The 19,962-nt window shown below is 33.2% G+C and overlaps 2 protein-coding genes across 2 annotated transcripts; both read right to left on the reverse strand.

Annotated features, from left to right (window-relative positions):
* Window positions 1-7,590: 7,590 nt before the first annotated feature.
* Window positions 7,591-10,257, reverse strand: LOC143543021 (protein FEZ-like). The gene is made up of 3 exons (XM_077035455.1): window positions 9,820-10,257; window positions 9,074-9,381; window positions 7,591-8,303 (listed from the first exon to the last, which is right to left on the reverse strand). The coding sequence occupies exons 1-3, from the start codon at window positions 9,971-9,973 to the stop codon at window positions 7,725-7,727; spliced, it is 1,041 nt and encodes a 346-aa protein (XP_076891570.1). The 5' UTR covers window positions 9,974-10,257; the 3' UTR covers window positions 7,591-7,724.
* A 4,427-nt stretch (window positions 10,258-14,684) lies between these two features.
* LOC143543056 (cullin-3A-like) lies at window positions 14,685-19,608 on the reverse strand. The gene is made up of 2 exons (XM_077035486.1): window positions 19,381-19,608; window positions 14,685-16,923 (listed from the first exon to the last, which is right to left on the reverse strand). The coding sequence occupies exons 1-2, from the start codon at window positions 19,539-19,541 to the stop codon at window positions 14,883-14,885; spliced, it is 2,202 nt and encodes a 733-aa protein (XP_076891601.1). The 5' UTR covers window positions 19,542-19,608; the 3' UTR covers window positions 14,685-14,882.
* Between the last annotated feature and the right edge of the window lie 354 nt (window positions 19,609-19,962).

The raw sequence follows: 19,962 nt of genomic DNA on the forward strand, positions 1-19,962 counted from the left end.
CTTAGTGGTATTTTAAAAACGTATCAAGGTGAATGGAAATTACTTTTCTTGCTCAATTATGAAATGTCTGTTTTACCCTTGCCATGAAATTATGAAATTACTTTTGTGCCTATCACTCCTCCTTTATATATAAATATAGATATAGATATAGATATAGATAAACAACTTTCAGTGACGTATAATGCGTACTAACAACCTAAATTGTGTATGAAAATAACTATAGTCATTTAATTCTTATTCTGGTATGGTTCCTTTTGATTTCCAATTTTCACGTAACTTCTTTCTAAACTCACATCTAAATGCTACCTTAATTATTTACACTTTTGTCGTAGGTCATGCATGGACATCAAGCGTGAGAAGTTTGGTTATGAGGAGTGGTACTATGTAAGGGGTGTTGGTGAATATGAAGTTGTCATTGAATGCATGTATAAATATAGATATTAAGTTGTGAGTAAATGCAGTGTGGGTTTCATTTTTTTTTAATATGTATGTAGGAATATAAGTTGATGAGTTATTATAATTAATATGTGTTTAATAGTGGTTATAATTTCTTAGAATGAGGGTAAAGGTGTGTTTACTGTAGGGTTGAATGGGTGTGAAATGGATATATTCTTCATTAGTGGTGATAAAGGAGGAAGAGTTTTGATGGTTAATCAGGTAAGAAATGTAACCAATGCATAATGTTAGGAGATAATGGAAGCAATCTAATGATCGCTCTCGTCAATATCCTCCCACCTTATTGTTAACAGCCGATGACGATGACAGGGTTGTGCACTTGCACACGTTGAAATTTTTGGCGGTGCGTATTTCATTTTCATGTCTATATGGTTGTTGGGATAATATATAGGTGACCAGCTTTGGTTAAAAAAACAAGCTACTATGTATAAGCTAACAAAGTTAATAGAAACATAATGAAACATGGGAGTTAAGAATGTGAGTAGTGACTATAAAAATAATAATAGTAATAACATATTTAAACCATAGACTTTTGTTCGTCAAGGCTATAAATAATAGTATTAGTAACCTGGTGAATTAATTCGTGAAATGTGTGTTCATATCAAATCCCTAATATTTACTTTCCAAAATATTTTTATTAAACTTTCACAAACATAATAGTTATTTTCAAACTTATGTTAATTGTTTGTTTAAACAGTTTTTATATGGTAATTTTGTCAACTTTGTTTTATTATTCCATTAATTTCAATATTGGTAACATGGTCACTAATGTTTCTTTAAGAACTCTTTTTTGTTGTGAAGTCATAATGACCACATACGGAAAGTAAATATAATCATCATTCACAAAGGGATAAAACAAAAAACCATTTATGGCTTGTTTACGTGAGCCATTAAGTTAATTGAATCTTTTCATACATATTGTTTTATCTATTGATTTTACAAATTTCCAACACTACCAAAAGTGTTTTTACAAATTTCCAACACTATCAAAAGTGTGCTTAGTTTAGTCCTAACTTTACACTATCATCTTTTTCCTTAGCCCAAATCGCCTCAACTTTTCCTTATTACATCCTTCGAACCTTGAGAAATAGTGTATAGAGGGTATGATAAGTGGAGAAAAGGGAGTTTGTTATTCATTGGTATGTATGTATATATGTTTATGTAATAGAAGCACAAGAATGCACTATATATAGGCTAACAAAGTTAATAGAAACATAATGACACATAGGAGTTAAGAATGTGAATAGTCATCATAATAATGATAATGATAATAATAATCTTAATAATAACACATGTAAACCCTTTTTGTTTTCTAAAGGATTAAAGAGTAATGTCTCAAAAATTGAAGCTTCATGATGTTTTACTAAGAGCTTTAAGAGTTGATGGACACATTGACAAATTACTTTTCTTGCCCTATTATGAAATGTCGGTTTTGTCCTTCGCACACAATTATGAAAAGACGTTTGTGCCCATCACTCTTCCTTTATATATAAATATAGATTATGACAATTTTGTGTCAATTCTATAATACTTTTTTACGCTTTTATGAGTTTTTATAAAAATTATCTTACATTTTTGTATGATACTATTTTTTGAAAAGCTTATATGATGTTTCTATAGAACTCTTTTGAACCAAAATTTTGAACTACATCGACACTAATTAATTTTTTTTTATCAAGACATGAGAATATTCTAAATAAGAGTATCCAATTACAATAAAGAGGCAGGTAAGTGGGCAACAAGCTGCGCCGCCACCCCCTTTTGAATGGCAAAACCGATCCTAATTAAATTTATATGGACATATTGGTTACACCATATGTATGTGTTTCACCACCACCACAATCTTCCATCATCGTCACCACCTTCCCGTGATCATCATCCACAAACATATATGGCCGTCGGTTTTGGATGGTTACACGTATGATCATTCATTTGTGTGTTGGAAGTAACAGAAGACATTTGATTGGATTGGTAACACTGTCCTCTTCTTTGAAAGGAACCGAGTTCGAATATTTGGTAATCATTATTTCATTATTTTTACGGTTGAACACTATGTACAATAAAAATAATAGGCTATGCGTTAGATGACATGTTTAAATTGAACACTTAAAGATGTGGATGCAACCAATAGCTAGGTCTGACAGTATTCAATAATTAGTTAAATGTGTACAGAGAATGATTCGATTCCAAAGAATTTTTATATATAGTCACCAGAAGCAAGTTAAAAAAAAAAAACTTAAGTTGAACATGATCACCTTCCATACAAATCGGAAACCCTACATCTCAACTGAAAATTCAAAATATTCTCGTGACCGACTCAATATTGAGTTATCCAACCCGGTAAAATTCGAATATCAAAAAATTGTCATCTAGTTCTTGCTACAAGAAAATTGAGCATTTTTTAACATCATGATCTAGAGGTTTATAAACAATGTTTTTGATGGCAAATAGTAAAGACAAAATTACAAATTTTGTCCTTTAAACATATCTAATTTATGGATCAAATCATTTAAAAAGTTTATTTGCAGGTGGTGTCCTTTATATGACATGTTTGTTTGATTTTCGTCATTTTAACTAACTGGCATCCAAAACCCCCGTTAAGTCTTGATATGTGAGGGCATTTAAGTCTTTTTACGCATAACTATTTAAGTATTTATAATTAAAAACAAATTAAATATATTATTAGAAAAAGAAACTGAATAATATATGTTAAACAAAAACCCCGTTAAGTTTTGGCATGTTTTGATTTAACTTTTGTTATGACAGTTAGTGTATAGGATAAAAAAAATATGTATTTTGTTATATAAAGAACACCGCCTGCAAATAAACTTTTTAAAAGAGACCTGATCCATAAATCGTATATATTTTAAGGATAAAATTTGTAATTCTGTCATTAGTAAAAGCACACAAATTCATCATTTGGAAACCTTGATGTTGTCACACCCCGTCCAAAACTAACATGGACACACGAGCGACCAACCTATTCGCACTAGTATTTATACGCATGGGAAACAATAGTTTCAATCTTTACTGACCGAATAACTTTCATAACAAAGTCAAACATTCATGGTCAGTTTAAAACATTGATATAATTAACTTCATGAAACTTATCTTGTATTAAACTTGATATAGTTTAACAAAAGTCAGTCTGCTTCTAGGTTTAGTACATTAGGAGCTACTATCCGTTCAAAAGACGCTTTAATCTGCCTTTCATGCTCCTTCCAAACCGTTACGGCTACCTATGAAACATATAGCAAATTAACGAATACGTTAGCACAAGCTGGTGAACACAGTTAACAAACCTAGTTTAATCAATATAACGAGACAAACAATTTTACCTTAAAGGCTTAATTAAACATGTTGATATAAGCTATGGAGCAGTCAAAACACTCAATAAGGCATATTTCGTCCCGCTTTAACTATGGTACACTTGTCTGCTATTTCGTTTTTGCGTATGTCTACAACTGAGCACTACTTGGTCGCATTACCATTTACCACTGGCAATACGTGTATAGAGCGAATTTGATATACGTGCACTTATAGCGAGAAGTTTTTTATCTTCAAAAAGCATGGTAAAATAACATATATATATCTAACTTTTCGAAGTGAAGGTTTTCTGGATTAATTTTATGTTGTACTGATTACGTACTCTATTAATTAACTTGTATAAAAGATATAAAATTTTTCAAAAATAAAAATGAGAGTTCATTAGTTCAAAGTTATACATTTGCATAGACCTACTTTAAAGTGAAAACCCACATTAATCTAGAATCGTTCCAGTTTAAATAGTGAATCGATTACCGGCCAAAAGGTTTAACTGAGTAATTAAGCATAGTGTAAAAGGTGATTCCCTTCTTTAATTATAAAGGAAAAACACTAGTCATAATTGAGCTTTCACTTCATGGTGTGTAGATCAAAAGTGACATGCTTCTTGTGATATGGGCCCTAAGCTACATATTAGCAAAAGTAATTTGGTTTCAATATAAGACACATAACCACTTAACCTAAATTCTAACTTAGATATGTTGTCACTTAACCTAAAGGTCTTTTTGATATGAGATAATAAATTGAGGAGGGAATGATAAGAACAAGGGGAATGAAATGGACAATATTCATTTGTCTTGTTTGGTTAATTTTAAGAATCATTACTTTATGCATGTTATTTGGTAGACAAAAAAAAAAAGCATGAATGAAATACCAATGAAAAAAATCCATCGACCGCAAAATATTGAAAATTCACCAAAATAAAAATGTCAATGGCAGAAGTGGTGGAAGCGACTCTAGCGGTGGTGGTGGTCGGGGAATGGCGACGACGGTGATGGTGGTGGTGCTGGTAGCAGTGATGGTGACAGCGGAGACGATGGTGATGGTGGTGGTGGCGATGAAGATGCCCAGGTTGTGGTGGTGGCAACGCTAACGATGGTGATGGTGATGGCTTTGGCGTTCTTGTGGTGAAGCCGAGAAAGTAGTGTGAAAGAAGAATTGATTGAAAAACTTATAAAAAAACATGATGCGGTTAAATGATTTTGATGAAAATAAAATTCCTTGTGTAATCGTAGAATCAATTCCATTAAACAATTGGAAACCTTTTTTTTTCTTATTCCCTCATTACATTTTGAGCTCGGCCCCCCGGGTGCCTCAGTCCAAGCTTCGTCACTGCCATATAATGATTAATTTCGTTTCACATTCACTCCTACATACCAAACAACGTTACCTAAGATTAATATAACTAGAGTTATAATACATCATGCACTATTATTATAATATTAATTTCCACATCACCATTCAAAACTCATGAGAGCAATAGGTCGGTATTCGACTAAAGATAGTGGATCGGGATTCTTTGGGATTGATGCATAAATAAGGAATTGCATCCAAAACTAATGGTACCATGCTCATGGATGATGGAAGTGAACCATAATGTCATAGGAAGCATCTCCAAGGAGATTCCTAACGGACTAAATGAATTCAATAGTAAATCCATCCGGTCATATTGTCTTCTTGCAACCACATTCCCAAATGGCGATTTTTATCTCGTTTTTTGGCGAATGAAGAGACCAAAGATAATGAGTGGGCGTCTGATGGTGTCTTAAAACCATTCGGCTTAAGTTTTGTTCGAACCTATGGGTGGCTACTAAGAATAAGGGGAGAATGATCCGAGCGGAGTCTATGTAGGCCGATAGAGAAGCATTCGGCCAAAGATTCCTGAAGTGGTAAAAGATAGATTTGTCCCAAATTTGGAAAAACTTAAACTTAGAATGGTCACTAAACATAATAATTTTTTTTTCCTTTTCTTTTTCTTTATTTTGAAGTTCCTTGTTGGTTGGAATATAAGTCTCACCAGGACCCAAATTGTTGTCACTAACAATGTTGAAAATGTGTGAAGTTCCATTATATTTTTAGGAAAAAGATACTATTAATGTATACTAATTCAAACTGCATTTTATGGTATGGGATTTATGATGTATATGTTGATTCTTACATTATTTTTCAGCCTTGTTTTAGATTTAAAGCTTGTTAATAATAAAATATGTTTTGGTGTTACTCATATTTTAAAATTTTATAGTATTTATAGTTATGCTATTTACCATTGGTCAAACTATTATTATTCTTTTAAATAACTAAATGTTACATTTATAGGGATTGAACCATTGGCCTTCTATTTTACATTTTAATAACCTTACCACACTCGTCAAAACGGAAATGACATTTGGTCAAATTAAGTAACAAGACCGGCTGTTTAGTTCTTTATTAATAATGTATTCCCTAATTATATTTATATATCCAACAAACGTGTTTGATGATTATTTTAAAAATATTTTAAGTTATAGAATAATTTGTTAAACATATGGGGACACAAGTAGATGAGTAAATTTAAAAACGAAGAAATATGTTAGTTAACAATCCGACCCATCTTGTTCTTCTGCTCCCCACTGGAACTATCCATTTCTTAGTTTTATTATACACGCCTATATTTAAATTAGGATATTGAATTTTAATAATATAAGGTTTGGCATATATATTGGATGAAATTAATCTCAACTAAGGAAATTCTTTAGATGCAATTCAAGTCATAAATGTGTACATTTTCAAAGTAACGTAAGTACTTCAAATGATGTATTACAAAAGAATTAATAAAGATACAACTATAAACGAAACTCATATTAATTGATCTAAACCTTTCCGGGTTAGTTATCAACACCTTTTTCTATTCCAAATCCATTTTAAACTTAATACATACATTCAATTCATTCGAGGATTCCTTCATTCCTTGTGACGATTGGCAGATAAATTAAGTAGCACCTTAAAATAAAAGGTAAAAACCTCCTAAGAGATTCACCTATCAAAATTTGTCTCGCCCAAGCGTTATTACTGAAGAATATAATCTTGATGAAACGTATAAACGAGGGTTAACAATCGAGAAGTATAAGAGGTTAACCGGATAAAGTGGTTGAAGAAAAAGATTAGAATTTAGGTTAAATAATTATTTTTATTAGGAGATAAGAGTTAGAGATAGAGTTTATGTATTATGTACTTGAGTATTATTAGGAATTAGAGTTGGAATGGGAAACGAGTTAAACTTTGGCTAATATAAATAGACGTGTAGAGTTATTGTATTTTGTATGGTTTTTATTCTTATTAATATTGAAAGAGTTGTTGTGAGTTACCACAAAATTATCGGTGTTGTTTGTGTTGCTCGATCCAGTTAAGTCCAACAATTACCTACAGAATTCTCCTCTCATCCACATTCGTTACGCCCCAATAGCATCATGACATTCGAGAGGACATGCAATCCTTATGTGTCCGGGATATCTCATATGGAAGCAATGTAGGATATGTCTAATGTATCAAAAATACCCTATGGGACACATCGACGATGAGGCTTTGTCCCACCATCGTAAACAGAACTGGATCCGGTATCATTTCTCGATTTGTGTGTGTCATCCTTTCGCATATGCCATACTAATCTTCCATGTCTTATCAATTCTCTGACATCCGATCAAATTGAAACAATACAAAATAAATATAAACATAGGTACTAAATATGTACATGATAATTAAATACATCAAATTCAGTATATCCAAAACATATATACATAACACTTCAGCATCATGATATATAGTACTATAGTAGTATTATCTTCTGTTCTGGCATGTACAGGTAAACACATGATAATAATATACATCAAAATGAAAGAAAATTTCGAATCCTGTACCATAAGACCGAACAGAAGATGAGAAATCGAAAGCGTATATGTATATATTTACTAGTTTAAACACTTGTTTGTGGAACATGTAGGAGAATCCCATGGCATATCATGATTCCAATCATCAGCAACATTTGATGGCATGCTAAAAGGAAACACATTGGTTGGTATCTTAACCCACTCTTGGTCATCACTGGCTATACTTCCTTGCATATCTTGTGGCGAGTTCATCGAATAATCATTAAACTGTTGCGGTTCTCCAAATCCCATATTATCCGAAGTACTAATTCTTGCATTCTCGAGTAAACTAGAATCAAGATTGAACAACATATTGGGAGCCTCATGAGATGTGGTCTTTGTTGTTGATCCTGATATATCCATTGTCGAAAACATGAGACCGTTTGGGAAACCCGTGTGAGGGATTGATAAAGGAGAAAGCTTGGAAATAGTTTGGTTCATGCGTATGCAAGAAGGGGTCATATGATCAAGAGGTGGAAAACTTTCGGGTGAAGATAATCTTGATTCGTTGACGAAAAGATCCGCCTTTTGTTCGGGGAATGAAGATGCCCACGGCTGTGTATGCGCTCTTTGCGCCGTAGAGCTTGTCTTTTTGAAGATTCTGCATATTGCCCATGCATCCTGTTGATAAAACTATGAATTTTATACATATATATGCAATATGCACCATAGGGGTGCGTAAGAAACCGAAAAATCCAAACCAAATCTGACGATTATGGTTTTGCATGTAATAAAAACCGACCCGAACTGAATTTCTAGATTTTTATTTTTTATTTTAAGTCATTTATAAAAATTTGATAAATATGTAACTCAGATACTTTTGGTCAATTGTATAATAGTCTGTTAGTTAACAATTAACAATATTATTTATACCTAAATTCATTATTTTCGGTCAAAAAAAATTTCGTCTTACAATTTTGAAGCTCAAATGGCAATAATTGAAAAAACCAAAACCGAACCAAAACCAAAACAAAGACCGAAAAACCGAAAAAAAAATATGTAATAAAAACCGAAAAAAAAAACGAACCGAACTGAATTTCTAGATTTTTATTTTTTTTTTATTTTTTATGTTAAGTAATTTATAAGAATTTAATAAATATGTAACGCAAATACCTTTGACCAATTGTATAATGTTCTGTTAGTTAACAATAAACAATATTATTTATACCTATATTCATTATTTTCATTCAAAAAAAAATCGTCCTAAAATTTTGAAGCTCAAATGGCAATAACCGAAAAAATCAAAACGAAGACCGAAAAACCAAAACCGAATAGTTTCAAAAATCCTAAAACCGAAGTTTTGGTTTTAACTCAAAACAACATCGAACTGCACCACGCACACTCTGAATGCATCATAACTATAAAGACCACTTGGAAAGTAATATTCTTACATTTGGTGGGAGGCTTTTATCTAAGATCCCTTTGGATGGTGGCAATTGAGATGATGAGAGTGAAGGAAGCCTAAACTCATGCATCATCCAATCCGTTTTGATCCCTTTAGCGGCTCGTCCCCTATAGAACACCAACGATTTCTTTAAACCAATGCAGTTAGTGCCATCAGATGAATATATAGGCCTATCAGTGCCTGTTGCTTTCCAAAAACCAGCTCCTGTAACACGATTTGGACGCATACTGTTTCTGTATTTACGGTCCCTTGGACAGTAGAAGTACCATTCTTTTTCGCCCGTGGGTGCCAAATCTATGAATAGATATTAGAAATCAGTACATGTTTAAAAAAAACACACAAACAATAGAATCTTGGCCTAATATAATGATATATATAGGAAGAGTAAACTGCGGTTTTCGTCCTTGTGGTTTGTCCAAATCTGCAGTTTTAGTTCAATAGTTCAAAGTTGCGATTTTCGTCAATGTGGTTTCATTTCACTTGCAGTTAAACCCAATCTCACTAACCCCGTTAAGTATGGTCGATAAACCCGTCAGTAAACTGCGGTTTTCGTCCTTGTGGTTTGTCCAAATCTGCAGACTTAACGGGGTTAGTGGGGTCGGGTTTAATTGCAAGTGAATTGAAACCACATGGACGAAAATCGTAAATTTGAAACTATTGGACTAAAATCGCAGATTTGGACAGATCATAGGGACGGAAATCACAGTTCACTCATATAAGAATATAGCTTACTTGGTAGATCCCATGGATCATATTTGTATATATCCACTTGTTTAATAAGCTCGATAGGAAGAACCCGTTGCTGAATTTTCTTTTTTAGGTAGAATCCGACAAGTTCTTCGTCTGTTGGATGGAATCTAAAACCTGGTAACATGACATCATCCATCTATAATCAACGATAAACAAGAAAGTGAAGCGCGATATGAACCATAACATGTCCCGTTAGATGCAAACATATGGACCTAAACCGGTCATTTTAGATGCGATATGTCTCCAAAGGTTCAACAAGTCTTTTTGGTTTTCACATAAAAAGTGAATGATAGAAGCTTAGTATATATGGAGGATTAATATTATGTTAGAATTTGCATGAATAAATATTTATATATGAACATGTTGAGTTTGATTGAGGGTTAATTTATGATCTTATTGGACTAATAGTTTGGCCTTTTTAATGTAAGTTTCGTTGAAAACAACACAAAATGACAGGAAAACTTTCAATAGTATTGTGATATATTATGAATAATATATAAATAACAACAATATAGTCATAAAAGATCCAAAAATGGAACTTTCTTCCTTTAATGCTTATCATAATGTATATTTAATTAACATTCTTTTCATCAAATATGAACATTTGATCTGTCAGCAGTGACGGATTTAGAATTTTTTTTTATCTGGTTCGCTATTTTAAGATGCTCTAAATATATAAGAACGCGTATAAAAAAATTGGGTCGGGTTGACGATTCGGATTGGTTTAACGGTTCGGGTCAAGTAAATGCTCCACTACGGTTCGAAAAACACCTGGTTCGCTAAAAAAGTCGCTATTAAATGCTCCACTACGGTTCGAAAAACACCTGGTTCGCTTGACCCGGTACTCATTGGAATAAATCCGTCCCTGTCTGTCAGTGTCTTAAGATGAAAGTTTTGGATCACATGGGAATACCTTAATCTACTGTACGCCCATATAAACCAACCAAATTATTATTAGTTGATGTTTCATCGTATTAGACCAAGTGTTATGGGCGTTAAGCCACAACCACATCACCATTCTTGGGGTTCAAACACCATTACGCAGGAAGTAATGGGGGCGCCAAAGTAGAAGAACCTCTAGGCGCCACATCGGTAACAAGGTCAGGAAGGGCTTAAATGGTGGGACCACTAGTCAGCTACAGGCCTACAAATCCTACCAATCAAAGTAGCACACTCACATGTTGATTTAATAAAGATTAAAAAAAATATATTTGTTTCTTAAACCATTGCACACACCCATGTGAGAACTTAGTTAGTCAATCCCTCTTCGTATGCATCACAACGACATGGCGGCCCTTTGGTTAACTAACCCCTTTTTCATAACACTTGGTCTTACCGTAAAGTATTTCTCCAGAAATCTCGAGTAAAAGACATGAACATGACAACGATACACTTTTTTTAATAGCATGAACATGACAATGATGCACTAATGATGCACTATGTATTGATGAATTTCTAGCAATTAGGGCCAGCCTGTAGGCCAATGAAAACAAGTTAGAGCTTCAGGCTCCACTTAATTAAGGCTTCCAAGTCTAAAAAAATATCATATATAGGTATATTGTAATGGGTAAAGTAAATTCAAAGTAATGTATTGGTGTGATGGTAAGATTAATTGTTATTAAAGTATAGGTCATGAGTGACTTTAAAACTTGTAGTAAGCAAAAAAAAATTTAACTATTTTTATAAAAAGGTCTCAAAATCTTATTTCGATTTAAGCCAACACATATTTTAAGCCGGCCCTGCTAGCAATTTAGCAAGATTTACAATACTTGTTGAGAAAGATCTATACTTGTTGATAAAAAAATATTTGATGAAAACAACCTTTATGTCCTTTATATTTGTCTTGAATGAATTATTTTTTTATATGTTTTGTCTGGAAAATTTCACACTAACTTTTAAGAGAGTTTTCAATTTAGGACATTGAAGCATGCAAATCTACTTTTTAATTTATATCTGATCCTCATTATTAGTTTTGTCTAATGTATATGGATATAGATATAAAATAAATTACAATTAAGTTTTCAAATTTTTTGTATCGGTTATGTTCGGGTTGACCTAACGTAGTGTCAAAATACTACGATACGGTATTGAGTAAATGTTGATAGCAATCAAGCAACTAAACCATCAATTATGACAAATTAATACAAACATCACTAAAACCAAATGATTCATGGGAATGTCATTGTAATATATTCTTTTAAATATAAAATAAAGGGTAAAAATCATTATATGGTAAAAATTTTATATATTATTTGGAGTTAATGGCCATTTTCGTCCCTGTGGTTTGCTACTTTCGCCACTTCAGTCCAAAATTTTTAATTTTGTCAATTTAGTCCTCATAGTTTTAAATTTTAGCCAATTACGTCCCATCCGTCTAACGGCATCCAGCTATGCCGTTAGTTTAAGGGTATTTTTGTCTTTCTCCTTTTAATTTTGAGTTAATGGTCATTTTAGTCCCTGTGGTTTGATATCTTTGCCAATTCAGTCCAAAGTTTGAAAATTTGTCAATTTAATGTTCATTTTAATTCAGTTTTTTTTATTTTTTTATGTTTTTTGTTTATAACCCTAAAGAGCATAATTCAAGCCCAAAACCATCGAGCAACCTCAAATACTGGTATGCATTTACTCTGTTGACAACAGTAATCATACCCCCCCCTTATATTTAGTTTCTAGACATTTCCTAAAATCTTCTCCATGGTGGAATTCAATGGTAAAGTGGTCAAGGTAATTCCCTGAAATCGAATTATACACAAAAAACTAAAAATTGTTTTGTTGATTAATGTATAATAGTTGATTACGACCCAGATTTTCGTTATGATATGTTAATCTCTAAACCCTAAATATTATGCATTCATCAAAGAAACGATTTTTAGTTTTTCCGTACAATTCGGTTTCACGGAATTGCTTTGACCACTTTACCATTGAATTCCACCATGGGGGAGAGTTTAGGAACCGTCTAGAAACTAAATACGAGAGGAGGGGGTATGATTACTGCTGTCGACAGAGTAAATGCAGACTTGTTTTGGGCTTGGATAATGCTCTCTAAGGTTATAGAAAAAAACTGACTTAAATTGAAAAAATTTCAAACTTTGGACTGAATTGGCAAAAGTATCAAAACACAGGGACGAAAATGACCAATAACTCAAAATAAAAAGGAGAAAGACAAAAATACCCTTAAACTAACGGCATAGCTGGATGCCGTTAGACGGATAGGATGTAATTGGCTAATATTTAAAACTATGAGGACTAAATTGACAAAAATACAAATTTTGGACTGAAGTGACGAAAGTAGCAAACCACAGGGACGAAAATGGCCACTCTATTATTTGTTAACGTCAATTAACTTTCATATGATTCCATTGTTATAAAATATTAATTACATAACTCAGATACATTTTGAGTCTTGGAAGTTGGAGATTAGTTTAGTACTAAATATCTCTTGGTGATTAATTTGTTTTAGATGCAATTGTCCATCTCAAAGAACGATAATAAATAGGTTTTGAGTTGGCTAACATGACATGTTTATTAAACAGGTCAAGACCCGTTAGTTTTAGTAGACTTCATCATATTCTGAAAAATGATTATAGTTAAGTCTTGATTGTATTAATTTAGAAACAAAACAAGGAAAACAATTATGTTTGATAATGAAAGTATGTTTTAATAAAACTTTTACCAGTCCATATATCATGCAAACAAACAACGATGATCAAAGACAACTAGTTCTTCGATAATATTTTCTTTTAGCTTAAAATTACTTCGAGAGAGAAAAAAACCGAATGAAGCGATATTGAAGAGAGGGGGCTTTATATCGTGAGTGCATGACGACGTGTGCACTACAACTTCGATGCCACCAAATAAATGACATAAGTTTTGTGTTTTGCTAATTGCTTTTTAAAAATTAAATTGCACATCACATGTACACCCATAACTTACTGGTCTAGTGGCTAATATGGTGTCCTCAAAAATATAAGATTGTTGGTTTAAATCCTTGCAAATGCAGGTGTTCATATATAGTTAAGTGATATATTAAACTAAATATTTAAGATAAGAACTAATGTACAAAGCATATTCATGTTCACACATCAAGAAAGCAAAATTTTGTCTCTAGAGGATATTTTATTATATTTCAATTAACAAAATTAATAAATGGAGTAAATTTTATTAATTGAAAGATTTTTGCTCTTTGTGGACAATGTGGTGGTTTGCTACTTAATTAAGCGCCTATTACTTCCAAATTAATCTCAAATCATATAGATTAAACACAACATGGCTAATCTGCTACACTCACTATGGATGAGCAGGTACCGGTACCGAAATGTTTGGCTCGGTACCGGTACGGTACTGGTATTGAAAGAAAAATTCAGAAAATACTAGTAAAATTTGATACCGATTCAATACCGACAATACCAGTTCGGTACACTGCCCATTTAGCTCATCCCTACTCACAACAATATCATTTTCATGAAAGGCCCACATAATTTCATAGGATTATTCTTATAAGCCACTAAGACAAATTTTTTTGGATGTAAGGCCCACATAATTTCATAGGATTATTCTTATAAGCCACTAAACCTTATTAAGCTAAGACATAAGCCTAAACATGGTTCTATTCTAAAACCAATTATTGGTTAAAAACAAATAAATGAAAAGTAAGACAATTACATAAAAATCATTCTGCAGGCTTCATTCTTAATGCATAAAAATCATTCTGGTCATCGTTTACGTTTTAGTTTGGGTTATATCAAACACCACTCCCATGGTGTGTTAACAAGTATACGGCTCGTATAGCCCCTATACGACTCGTATAGGAGCACGTGGTGTTTGAATAACCTACGTGGTGTGGGAATAACCTATATCTTTAATTTTGTTTCAATTTTTCATGAATCTGATATCGTTTGATTATAAGTTATATCACAACGTCTGTAACCAGAATCTGCAACTTCAAAAAAGATGTATAAAAGACCAAACAAAGTATCATCAAACTGAAACTGAAACTAAAACTGTATCATTCAGTTCAGAAGAAACCGAAATCGCATTTCACTCCATCAAGCCAAGTACCGGTACAGCTTTCTATCCTCTCTGTCCCTTTCCAAAAACTCCCTCTCGATAAGCGACTCGATTCGTTTCTTTATCACAACTGGGTTCGCCAAGAACCTCGACTGCAGTTGCCTTGTAACTTCAGCCACAATATTATTATGATCCAACACCCGTCTTGCTTTCATAACCCTAACAATCGCAGCCTCGATCTGTGGTTTTCGGTCTTCCTCCACCCTCTGCCTCGTTTCTTGCTTCTCGGGTTCTGATTCTTTTTGTGCCGCCACCATCCCAATCTTCACCTTGTAAAATTTACTAGTAAACTTGTCGTTAAAAAAGAAGTAATCGGTTTCACTTATATCTTTGCTCATCGGTTCTTTCCTCAAAACATTCTTCCCCTTTGCACAAGCTAACGACTGCAAGCACCGTTTAAGTTCAACTGTCGGTATCTCAACCGCTTGCTCGATTTCCTTATAACTCAACTGATCTGCATTGTTAAAAAGCATCAAAACACACATTTGATAAGTCGAAACGTTCAGTTCGTGCTTTTGACCTCCCGGAAAAGTTGCTTTGATATCTCCAGAACCCATGTTTGTTTGCCATGTTAATCTCCGTCCGTTGTGGGTCCCAAGGTAATATGTTTTGAACTTTTCACACACGCCGAGGATCTCGGCTGGAAGGTTGCAAGTGGGTGTAGATTGAGTTGGCCAGGACCCGGTTGTGAGAACGTGCACGGTAAGTATTGGTCCATTGGCTAACACGCGAGCCATAGCTAAATTAAACCCTTGCATCGTGTCGTGAGAGGTTTTCATGTCGGTGAACATTCCTTCCAATTTTGAAGTAAACTGATACCCGCATTCAGTTTTTAGTTTCAGTATTAAACTTCTTTCAGCATCTTCAGATACGCTTCTACCAGACAGAAGGCGTTTAGCCAAATGTTGTTTGTAATATTTTTCAAATACGTCTTTTTCTTGTAAATAACGAAAAAGCACCATTACTTTATCCAAAACATTTTCGGCTTCTTCTTCGCTCACGCCTTTTAACCCTTTTCTAAGCTTGTCATCGAGAAACAACGAGATGAATTCCGGGGACCGAGGGTTTAAATTTATAAAATACTCAAACGAAGAATTTAACGCAGTTTGAAACGTCTTATCGCTACTGAATGCAAGGTTAACAATTTTATCATGTTTAGACCTTTCATCAAGTAAACATTGTACAAACTCCACAGGATCTTTAACCCGTTCGGGGTCAGTAACCAGTTGTTTACCCGTTTCCCGAATATGAGACGTCATCACATCCCGTAATAACATCAATCCACTTGACACCCTGCGGAACAAAGTGTAAATCCTGCTTAAATCATCGTACTTATCATCAACAATCATACTAACCAAACCTGAATTTTCCATGTGAACTAAACGAGCCATTTGACTTTCAATCATCTCCTTTTCAACAACATTTGTTATCTTCCCATCACTTTCCCCGTCCAAATAATGCGACACGCGTTCAATTTCTTCATTCAAACGTTTCTCGGCTTTTATTAAATAATCCCCACAATCACAGCATTCAATGAACTGCTGAGATTCACCTCGGTAAAAGTTAGCTGAGGTGTCAAGAAACGGCTTCTCAAAGACTTGTTGGTAGACAGATGGACCGAGATCCATTAACATTTGGACTATGCTTCTCATTAAACCTCGGTCAACAACTTCACCATCTCTTTCTTTCTGCACGATTTCAAGGAGTGTGTTTCTTAGCCTTGTTTGGATGCTAGCATAGTGGATAATGTTATCCCTCCATAGGTTAAGACCAAGCTCGTGAACAGGAGTTTTGTGTGTACTAGGAATAAATGTTCTGTCCATGTACATTAATATGTCTCTTATCATTTGTAGTGCTTTGTTGTGTTCTGCCCATTTCCTGTTTAGTTCTTCAAGAAACAAGAGTCCCTGCGATGCTTCAACTGATGCTGCTATGTCTTTTAAGTGCAAAGTCATAGTTGTTACAAGTCCAGAGTATAACTTCTCGCCAAATTTGTGCAGTACCATATTATACGCATTCCTAGACATATAAAAAATGTGCAAGTCAATGCTAGTATTTTTCTTTCAGGAAGAGTTAATATTGCTATGCATGTCAATAACTTTTGATCATCCGCAGCAAGTGATTGCCATAAAGACTGATATCATCAGCACAGTTTCTATAAAAAATAAAGCATGATGCATACAGAACCTGATATAGGGACACACAAGGCTCCTCCAAAATGAAAGCTTTGCTAAATTAATATAGCTAAGCCATCTATAATCTTGAAATACAATAAGTCTACCAGGTAGACTCATGGTCCTCCAAAATAAACGTGTCATTATACAGAAACGTAACAAATGTTAAGTTAGCATATTCTGATATATTATATTATCACTAGCCTACAGCAGTGCCTATAGTGATTATTTGACATGCAAAGATAGTGAATAACTAAATAAATAAAACAGAACAGGTGGTTATAGATTCTAGTTGTACTATTCCAACTGCTTGAATACAAAAGTATATGTCCATATGACAGGGCTAAGAGACCATTATACTTCACAACAGTACTCTTAGACAAACCTGCTATATAGACTAATTATCAGAAGCGTTGATATCTACTTAGTGCAGAACTAATATAACGTGCTAGACAAGAACATAACACTAGAATCAACAAACAGTGACAAATGTATTTTTTCTTATTTCAAAGTAAACTAAGATAAGATGACCTATATGCTTGGTTTTAAAAAGCATGAGGCGCTCTGAGGCATTTGGGTCCCGAAAGCTGAGACTTGAAATTTTATGTACACGAAGTGTGGATCTATGTACAACGAAAACCTGCATTTCTCTCATCTTTTGCGTATCAGCCTTTTAATCAAGTAAATCATTCATAATCTCTTCATCCTTATGTCATTTTTACAAATCAGTCACCTCTAGACCCTATAATTGACCATGTTTGACCGGCATGTAGATGAAGCAGCCCACAAGGCCCTAAGGCGTTTTTCCGATCGCCTCACACCTGAGGTATGCTTTTCATAACAAGCCACTATGGTTAAGAAAAATAAATCGATGGCAACATTTTGTGCTTTTCAGACACGAGCATGCAATCATGCATCCTTATATCAGAGATTCAGAATAACTGTAAAGATATAGCATAGAAATACTCCAATTATCAATTATGTGTAGCTCTGGCGGCGAGACTATAGTTAAGTAAATGAAAAACACTAAGTTAATGTAAATTCAAATCAACTGAGGCCAATAAAGCTAAAAGATTAGAAGGAAATCATGCAGCACAATATATAAAAACATGAATGGAAAATCTAATACAAATTCCATTGTTCTACAAATACACTGTGACAAATTTAACACAACCTCCCTTCCCTTCCAGAAACACAAATCTAAAAGATTAATATAGGAGAGTATATTGTAAAAAATAGTTATGTAATTAGGCCTGTAAACAAACCAAACGTTCAAGAACTGTTCGTTTGTGTTCGTTTATTTAATAAACGAACGAACATGAACATACGTTTTGCTCGTTCATTTATGTTCATGAACGTCCTTTATATTTGTTACATTCGTTCGTTTACGCTCGTTTACATTTTTTAATAAAATACATAAGTACTTATATTCATATACATAAAAACATAATAGGGCCTCGTTAAAATAATATATAAATATATAAATAAATATAATATATATATATATATATAGGGTTGGTATCATTTAAGAACTCCAAAAAAGTTAAGAACTGTTAGGACTCTAAACAATCAAACATTTTTTTAATTTTTTTTATATACTAACATTATTTAAGAGTGGTTTATATCATATTTTATATAAAAAATTTTGATTACACATATAAATCACAAGTTTACATATGTGTAAAATTTATTTATTAACAAATTTACATAGGTGTAAAATAAAAATAGATATGTATAAAAACTAATTTTCAAAACTGTAATTATAAATATAGATATTCAAAATGATGAAACTACACTCAAATAACATTAACATACAAAATTTTTTATAAAATGTTAGTTTTCAATGGTTCCTTCAAGTTCTTAAATAATTTAAGGGTTTTGTAATGATACTCATCCTATATATATATATCTGTGTGTGTTTGGATGAATTGTGATGTATTCGACTTGTCCGTTTGTGTTAATGCTAACTTACGTTTGTCTGTCTTCGTTTACGTTAGATCAATTACATATCTTTTTTTCGTTTATCTTATGCTCGTTTAAGTTTGTATGCTCATGTCCATTTAAGTTCGTGAACCGTTCATTTACTTTTTAAACAAACAAACAAACACTAAAACGCCCATTTTCTTAATGTACAAACACTTCATGTTCTGTTAAAGTTAAACTAAATTAACGAACACGAACTGACTAACACGCCCCTTCGTGTTCATTCGGTCCGTTTACGCCTGTATTGTTTCAATCAAAGTCCACCACAAGCAATCATATTACACAACTAAAACCCTAAAGCAATGATTTACACAAATACCTGTAAAGCTCTTCGAAACTAAGACCGCTAGCATTATGATTATAAATCTCATGAATCGCATGCTCCAACACCTTCCAAGTCCTCTCTGCATACTTTGAATCCACCACCACTCGATGCTTAAACGCCTCTATCTGTATACCTCTCTTCTTCTGTGAACTCATCCTCTCTCTTAATATTATTATTATTATTATATATTATTATTATTAACACCAATCCGATCCGATTGGATCCGATTAATACTCAGCAAAACCCTAGAAATGGTAAAATTAGGGTTTCGGAATCAAATTTAACGGCGAATTAATAATCGATGAAATGAAATTAGTATAATAATAATAATATAAAATGTAAAAGTATTACCATAGATGAAGACGATGATGATGAAGATGAAGATCGTTGGATGATAATTTGGTGCCCTTTGCTTCACCGGATTCTGCGCTTGTGATTGGTTTATGTTATGAATATTATTTATACACGTTAGGTTAAAAGATATATTCACGCGAATCCGTTTAGTATCGATTACGTTCTTAATCTTTAATAACTCGTATATGACTCGCACGTTGATACACGTTAAGACATAAAGTC

The sequence above is a fragment of the Bidens hawaiensis genome, unplaced genomic scaffold (assembly GCF_021521415.1).
Source record: "Bidens hawaiensis isolate Kalapana, Puna unplaced genomic scaffold, B.hawaiensis_p1.1 tig00013016_1, whole genome shotgun sequence".
NCBI classification, from domain to species: domain Eukaryota; kingdom Viridiplantae; phylum Streptophyta; class Magnoliopsida; order Asterales; family Asteraceae; genus Bidens; species Bidens hawaiensis.